The sequence below is a fragment of the Psammomys obesus genome, unplaced genomic scaffold (genome assembly GCF_907164565.1).
Source record: "Psammomys obesus unplaced genomic scaffold, mPsaObe1.curated_primary_1811, whole genome shotgun sequence".
Taxonomy (NCBI): Eukaryota; Metazoa; Chordata; class Mammalia; order Rodentia; family Muridae; genus Psammomys; species Psammomys obesus.
This window is the reverse complement of record NW_026596130.1, coordinates 234509-242639: the sequence shown is the minus strand read 5'-3', so window position 1 is coordinate 242639 and position 8131 is coordinate 234509. Positions and strand designations below refer to the sequence as shown.

General features: G+C 47.6%; 1 protein-coding gene across 1 annotated transcript in view; it reads right to left on the bottom strand.

Moving 5' to 3' along the window:
* The window catches only part of LOC129665362 (H-2 class II histocompatibility antigen, E-D beta chain-like), a 23799-nt gene continuing 15668 nt past the window's right edge, over positions 1–8131 (bottom strand). Inside the window, exons 4-5 of the mRNA XM_055591986.1 lie at positions 6989–7099; positions 1–2260 (exon numbers count right to left, since the gene is read on the bottom strand). Of these exons, the coding sequence (XP_055447961.1) occupies positions 2235–2260; positions 6989–7099 (137 nt within the window). The 3' untranslated portion in view covers positions 1–2234. The remainder of the gene's footprint in view (positions 2261–6988; positions 7100–8131) is intronic.

Sequence of the window (8131 nt, the reverse complement as noted above, 5' to 3'; positions counted from 1 at the left end):
CCCGCAGTGAAGGGCAGAGAGAACTGGTGTGTGGAACGTCGGCACTTTAAATCCAGTGACATTATAAGAATTTCTTTAGAAAGACCATACTGATTAAACATTTGAGAATCAGTTAATGCAATTTACATTCATTAAAAGATGGAAAAAATAAAACAAACAAAAACCATTTGATCACCCAGATAAACTCACATAATGAGTTGTAGTAGAATTTACCACTTGACCTTAAAGTTGTGCTTTTCTTTTTGAATGCACTGATTTCTTGGGAAATCTATAATAAAAAGCAATTTATTTGATCTGGGAAAAGACACCTGTCCTGCTTCTCACGTCAGGCACAGGGGCAGAATATTCAAATTTTTCCATTTTGCGTCTGGAGCATGATGGTACTGAGCAGTGGGGAAAATGGCAACATCAATAAACAAAAGGTTTTCTGATATCAAAGAATATGAAATTGCCATCAATTCCTCTTGATATAGCGAGACACTTAGAAGAAAAAAAGAGCCCAGACAAATGCATAGTATTAATAAGATACTTAATAGCAAAGGGTACAAAATCACTGTGAATAAAATTCTGATAGAAACAAATGAAAACAAAGTCCAGAAGATAATACGTTGAACAATGATATTTAAAATGCCAAATATTTATTGTGTGCTGCTGATGAAGACAATTTTGTGTCTGTATATACAGGCATGTGCTATTTTCATTTAAAAAAAGAAAGAAAGAAAAAATATATAAATTGAAGCAAAAAAATTGCCAAGTATTCAGAGAGCACTGACAACATGGTAGAAAGACTTTCGTTGGACAGCCATAAGACATCATCAGGAAAAACGCCGTGACGCCCACGGAGGAGTGGACTGGGCGGTGGTGAGGCGGAGCACAGCCAGGCTCTCTCTCTCAGCCACTCTGCCAATAGACAGTTGCTCCTAAAACTGCGGAACCACCGCAGTTTTCTATTCGTGTGTGTGTTACTTGCTGGTCTGCACCTACTCCTCCTCTCTATTTAGGCATCCAGGGAACCATCAAGCTGCGTTTAAACTCCACCTGTAAGCTGTGAGGTTTGATTGGATAAGGAGATTATTTGGGGAAAGCGACGGCGCCGACCTGGTGACGCTCAGCTTATCGGGTTCCTGTCAGAAAATCTAATTTATGTAACTAATACCTAGTGAGGATTACGGTGCGTCACGGAGACCTGGGATCTGCCCTAAGACAAGAGGAGTCCTCTCTGATGACAAATACATCCCCCTGCAGCAGTCACTGCCCCGAGATAGACTTCTGAGCTGACGGCTCGCTTCTTAGATTTAATTTTGAAACTAACGCACCAAATCTTCGTGAAGCCGACACTCGGAGTCTTGGTCTGTTCGTGTCCACAGAGGAGTGGACGTTTGTTGTCTGAACCGAGCCTCGGGTAGGCAAACCCAGACCGTTTCTAGCTGGTCTGTGCGGCTTCGCTCTGGTGAGCCGTGTGCATCCTTTTAGATAAGAATCGGTGTGGTGAAAGAAGATGCCCCCACAGGGCCTCCGGGAGCGGCACTGTGAGGAGGCGTGGCCCGTTGGAGTGGGTGTGGCTTGCTGGAGGAAGTGTGTCACTGGGGGCAGGCTTTGAGGTCTCAGACGCTCAAGCCAGGCCCAGTGTGGCGGTCAGGTCTGCTGCCTGCTGATCTGGATGCAGAACTCTCAGCTCCTCCTCCCACACCATGCATGCCTGCCTGCGATCCACCATGATTGCTGACGTGATGCTAATAAAACTAAATAGACCTCTGAAATGGTAAGCCAGTCCCAATTAAACTTTATAAGACTTGCTGTGATCATGGTATCTCTTCAGAGCAATAGAGCCCTAAGACAGGCAGGAAAGGTCTGGGTACTTTTTTTTGTTTTGTTTTGTTTTGTTTTGTTTTGTTTTGTTGGTTGGTTGGTTTTTCGAGATAGGGTTTCTCTGTGTAGCCCTGGCTGTCCTGGACTTACTCTGTAGACCAGGCTGGCCTCAAACTCAAAGAGATCTGCCTGCCTCTGCCTCCCTGAGTGCCAGGACTAAAACCATTCCTAGCTGGTCTGGTTACTGCCATGGCCTGTCTCCTGTTATATCCTTTATTTCCCACTTGTTCCAATGTATTTATGTGGTTGCTTTGAATGCTTAGAACTGTCTTTGAAGTTTTTACATTGAAAGTTTAAGCCAGTCTGCCATGATCAAGTAGGCTTCATCCCGGAGATGCAGGGCTGATTCAGCATACGAAAATCTGTCAGTGTAATCCACCATATAGACAAACTGAAAGAAAAAAAAAGACACATATAAGTATTTCATCAGATGCTGAAAAAGCCTTCAATAAAAATCTAACACCGTTTCATGATATAAGTCTTGGAGAGATCAGGAACACAAGGGACATACTTAATCCTAATAAAAGCAATCTGTCACAGGCTAATAGCCAACATCAAGTGAAATGGAGGGAAACTCAAAGGATTCCCCTAAAATCAGGAACAAGACAAAGCTCTGCCCACTCTCTCCATATTTATTCAATATAGTACTTGAAGCTTTAGCTACAGCAATAAGACAACTAAAGGAGATCCGGGGGTTACCAATCGGAAAGGAAGAAGTCAAAGCATTGTTATTCACAGGAGACATGAGAGTACACACAAGTCACCCCCAAAATCCGACCAGAAAACTCCTACAGCTGATAGACACCTTCAGTAAAGTGGCCGGATACAAAATTAACTGGAGAAATTAATGACCTTCTCATATACAACAAACAGGCTGAGACAGAAGATGGGAGACAACACTGTTGCTGACGACACACAGTATTGGGCTCCTGTGTTTTTATCATTAGCCCTATAGTTAACACAGCAGTATTATCTAACCTGCTATCATAATCAGTAAGACGCAGACACCTGTTAGATTTTATAATTGCCTTATTTACCTTGCGCTGGGCAGATAATCCACCAACAGTACCTCACGATCCAGCCGCACCCCAGGCCATCTGTGTTAACCATTCCCATCTGGCTCCCTCCGGTCCATAATCCCAAGCACTTGCTAATGTTCTTCATCTGGATCACTTTCTCCATCCACGCCATTCTTGGAGCCTTTCCTCCTGGCCCACGTGGATCTCTCTTTACCTAACCTATGGCAGCTTCCTCTTCCGTCCTCTCTGCCTGTCTGTCTCCTTCCCTTGATTCTTCGCTCCCAAAGGCCTCCAACTTTGGCCACACTACCCCACTCTTCCCTGCCCAGGCTTAACCAGATATTCAGGAATAATGGCTTAGGCAAGGTTAAACAGCAACACTTGGGATACATGACAGTTTGCTCATAAACAGTAATAGTCTTGGGGTTAAGAAATTAATAAATACAAAGCACCAGACCATACTCCAACACAATACCCTTCACAATAGCCACAAATAATATAAAAACATATCTTGGTGTAACCCTAACCAGGGAGTGAAAGACCTGTATAACAAGAGCTTCAAGTTTCTGAAGAAATAAACTGAAGAAAATATCAGAAGATGGAAAGATCTCCTGTGCTCATGGATCAGTAGGTTTAACATCTTACCTACAATCTACAGAATCAACACAACTCCCATCAAAATTCCAGCACAATTCTTTACAGACCTTGAAAGAGCAATACTCAACTTCATGTGGAAGAACAAAAAAGCCCAGGATAGCTAAAGCAATCTGATACAATAAAAGAGCTTCCGGAAATATCATCATCCCTGATTTCAAGCTCTACTACAGAGCTATAGTAATAACAAAACAAAACACATAATATTGACATAAAAACCGACAGGTTGATCAATGGAATCAAAACAGAGACCCAGATATAAGCCCACACACACATGGACCCCTGGTTTTTTATAAAGAAGCCAAAATTATAAAGTGGAATAAATAAAGCATCTTCAGCAAATAGTGCTGGTCAACTGGATGCCTGCACATAGAAGAATGCAAACAGACACATATCTATCACCCTGAGCAAAGCTCAAGCCCAAGTGGATTAAAGTCCTCAACATAAAACCAGATAGACTGACCCTGATAGAACGGAAAGCGGAGATCGGCCTCGAATGCATCTGCACGGGAGACGACTTCCTGAACAGAGCAGCCTGCAGCAGTGCAGGCTCTAAGATCAACAATTAAGGAACGGGACCTCAGGGAACTGACACTGTGCTTCTGGAAAGCAGAGGGCGCTGTCAGAATGGGAAAGATCTTCGCCAACCCCAAATCTGGCAGATTTACAAAATATATAAAGAACTGAAGAAACTAGACATCAACAAATCAAATAATCTAGGTAAGAAATGGTGTATAGATCTAAACAGAGAATTCTCAACAGAGGAATTCCAAATGGCCAGGAAGCATTTAAAGAAATGTCCATCAGGGAAATGCCAATCAAAATGACTGTGAGATTCTGTCTTGCACCTGTCAGAATGGCTAAGATCAAGATCTCAGGTGACAGCACATGCTGGAGAGGCTGTGGAGCATGGGGACCCTCCTCCACTGCTGGTGGGAGAGACTTGTACAACCACTCTGGAAAGCCATCTGGTGCTTCCTCAGAATACTGGGACTCAGTCTACCTCCAGGCCCAGCTGTACCCCTCCCGGGCATATACCCGAAAGATGCTCCATCCTTTCACAAGGGCCCCTGCCCAACTGTGTTCATGGCAGCTTTATTCGTAATAGCCAGAAACTGGAAACAACCTAGGTGCCCCTCAACGGAAAAAATGGACAGAGATAATGTGGTACGTTCATACAATGGAGTATTTTTATTACTCAGCTATTAAGAACAATGACATCATGAAACTTGCAGGCAAATGGATAGACAGAGAAAAGATCATCCTGAGTGATGTAACCCAGACCAAGAAAGACACACAGGGTATGGACTCACTTATCAGTGGATATTAGTCGCAAAGCACAGGATAATCATGCTACAAACCATAAATCCGAAGAAGCTAGGTAACAAGGAGGACCCAATGGGGGAGGGGTCACTCCAGTCTCATAGAGAGGAGGAAATAGATTAGACATCGGGGTGGGTAGAGGGAGGAGACTGGGTTGGGGAGGAAGTGGGGGAATACAGGGATGAAGTTGAGGGAGGATCGAGGGAGAGAGTACGGGGAAGGACAACTGGATGGGGCAGGGGCATGTCTGGAAAGATCTAGAAACCTTGGCAATGGAAACTCTCAGGAATCTACATGGATGACCCTAGCTAAGATCCTAATGATCCTAGCAATGGGAAATAGAAAGCCTGAAACCAGCCATATCCATCCGGGAATCAGGCAAGACTGTCAATGGCGGGATTGGGACACCAACCCAGCCACAAAACCTCTGCCCCATAATTTGTCCTGCCTACAAGATGTGCAGGGGTAAAGATGGAGCAGAAATTAATGGAGAGGCAACCAATGACTGGTCCAGCCTGAGAGCGCTGCCATGAGGGAGCCCGCCCCTGGCACTGTTGGTGATATATCCTCTGCTGCACTTGCAGACGGGAGCCTAGCTTAACAGCCATCAGAGCAGAACAGCTACAGAGAGCCACGTCAGGCAGAGCTTGGGGAATCCTGTGGAGGAGGGGGAGGAAGGATTGGAGGAGCCAGAGGGGTCAAGGACACCACAAGAAACCTACAGAACCAACTAACCTGGGCCCATGGGGCTCACAGAGACTGAACTGGCAACCAAGGAGCACGCATGGGACGAACGGACATCCTCTGCGCATGTGTAACAGTTGTGCAGCTTGGTCTCCACGTGAACTCCTAACAGCAGGAGCAGGGGCTCCTCTGACTCTGTCGCCCGCCTTTGGATCCTTTCCCTAACAGGGCTGCCTTGTCTAACCTCAATAAAGTGCTTCTAGTCTTACTGCAACTTGGTAAGCCAAGGATGGCTGATATCCATGGGAGGCCTTCCCTTATCAGAGGAGAAGAGGAAAAAGATGTATGGGGGAGGGGAGGGGAGAGGGAGGGGCTGGAAATAGAGGAAGGAGGGAAAGATGTGATAGGAACGTAAAGTAAATAAATAACTGATAATAATTTTAAAAGATTAAGCCACCTGGGCATGGAGGCGCAGGCTTCAATCCCAGCACTCTGGAGACAGAAGCAGGTAGATCTCTGAGTTCAAGTCCAGCCTGGTCTACAGGCCAAGAAGGACTACATATGTAATTACAATGTAGAGTGTGATGTTTGATTTACACGTGCACACAAAATTCCTGAATTCAGCATATGAATTTCCTCACATATTTGTAACTAAAAGCCATGTTGTGGGGATATAACCATTCCTTTCTGCTTTCTATATCTTGTTCCCAAAACTGATTATTTGGGGGAAATGTGATAAGGGCTTATGTCACAGAATAGACTCAGATGCACCAGACAAAGGGCAGGAAATACAAGGGAGCAGGACAGGAGGGGCCTTCTGTCCAGGGGCTGAGCAGCCACCAGGGAGCAGAGAGCCAGGAGGAAGCAGATCCTGGGAAAGCACCAGCAATGGAGGAATGTGGGCCAAGCAGGATGGGTTTTCATGATATGGAGACGGGGAGAACTCCTTCCTTTGTCTTGTCACCTCAGCTCAGCTCAGGAGTCCTGCAGAACACGGGGACAGTGTGTTTCCATACCTCTGTGGTGCTTCTCTGAGCACCCCAGGCCTCTCCTGACGGCATGGCAGTGAGCAGAGAGGAAGTTCTCGTGCCCTGAGTCACCTCTGCCTCAGAGCACAGGCCTCCAGTAAGTGTGGGAACAAGGCTCAGTGCAAACTGCTGGCCAGACCCCGGCAGTGCCCAGTGGCTCTCCCTGGACCCATTCGTTTCTCAGCCTGTTCTTCGGGCTGGCTAATATCTCTCTTATCTGCAAGTCACCGCTGCTCAGGCTTCACTCTAGCCTCCGAAGACTTGGTTTCAGCAGCTGCTTGGAGCTGCGTGGTCACTGGGGGAATGGCCATCTTCACAGAGGTTCTGCCAACTGCCCGGTCATTAACCTAAGCAGAACTATGATGCTCCCCTCTTAGACGCTGCAGCCTCAGCCACCACCGGGCTCCTTACCTCTCAGATTCCTAAGGTAGACAAACAGCCCCATCACGAGGAAGAACAGACCAAGCACCAGGACCAGGACCCCGGTCAGCATCTTGCTCCGTGCAGGTGTTGACTGAGCCCCTGAGGAGGAAAGGCAGGTTTTACCTCAGATCCCACACCCCTGCTGGGAGGGCAGAGCCTGGGGGAGCTAGAGCTGGCCACTCCTGGGAAGACATTTTCAGAGTCACACAGAACAGCCATGGGTGAGGATGTACATATCTGGAGTCGCTCTGTGAATCTACGCCACTCCTTGTAACGACAAAGGTGACGCTATTTCTGTTAGCGCAGCGGCAGCAGCTGGTGTCTGGGTGCTTGGGACACCACACATGTTGGCCAACAAAACGGTATTCATGAGTGTGGCATCCATCTCTACAACCAACAGTGAAGGAGCAGTCAGACCACGGAGCCAGCTGCGGGCCTGCGGGCATTTTCTGAGGCGTTGCCTACCGAGGGCATCAACCATGAACAAAACAAAACCAGGAGGAAGCAAGCACCTGGTGGCCCAGAGCTGGAGCGGCCCTCTGCCCTTACCCTGCTTCCGGTTCTGTCTTGTCTCGAGACGGAGTCATCTGCCCTTCCTTCGTCCTGTAGCAGCAGCCACCCTGACTCTTGGGTGGCCCTGCTGGACTCAGCTACACATGGAGCATTCTCGGGTGTGGGACCACCATGAAGTGGGGCTCAGGAGAAACTTGGTCCCCTATTGCCTGCCGCTCGGCAGCCGTGCGCTGCGGAGGACGACCTGCTGGAGTCCTCCACAGCCTAGAGAACTGCGCTTGGTGGAACTGGCCTGCGCAGATCTTTCATGTGGACGGCCAGCTTACGGCCCGGCCAGCAGCCCCGCCTTAAACAGCAGCTGCCTGTGAGGAGCTGCGCCTGATTGCACTTACTTCCTGGGGCTATGGCCTACAGCTTAGAGGTACGCTTTGTCCCGGTTCTTGCCAGAGAGCCCAGCTCCAACGTGTGCTGTCCTGGGGACATTTGTGTGCATTGACGCCTGTGGCAGAGGGCGCCCAGAACTTCACCCAATCTAGCTAAACATTTCCGTGCGGCTCCTTTCTTAGTCAGCCAGCATAGTGGGCATAGACATTGAACTAGGTGAGGGAGCAGCATAGT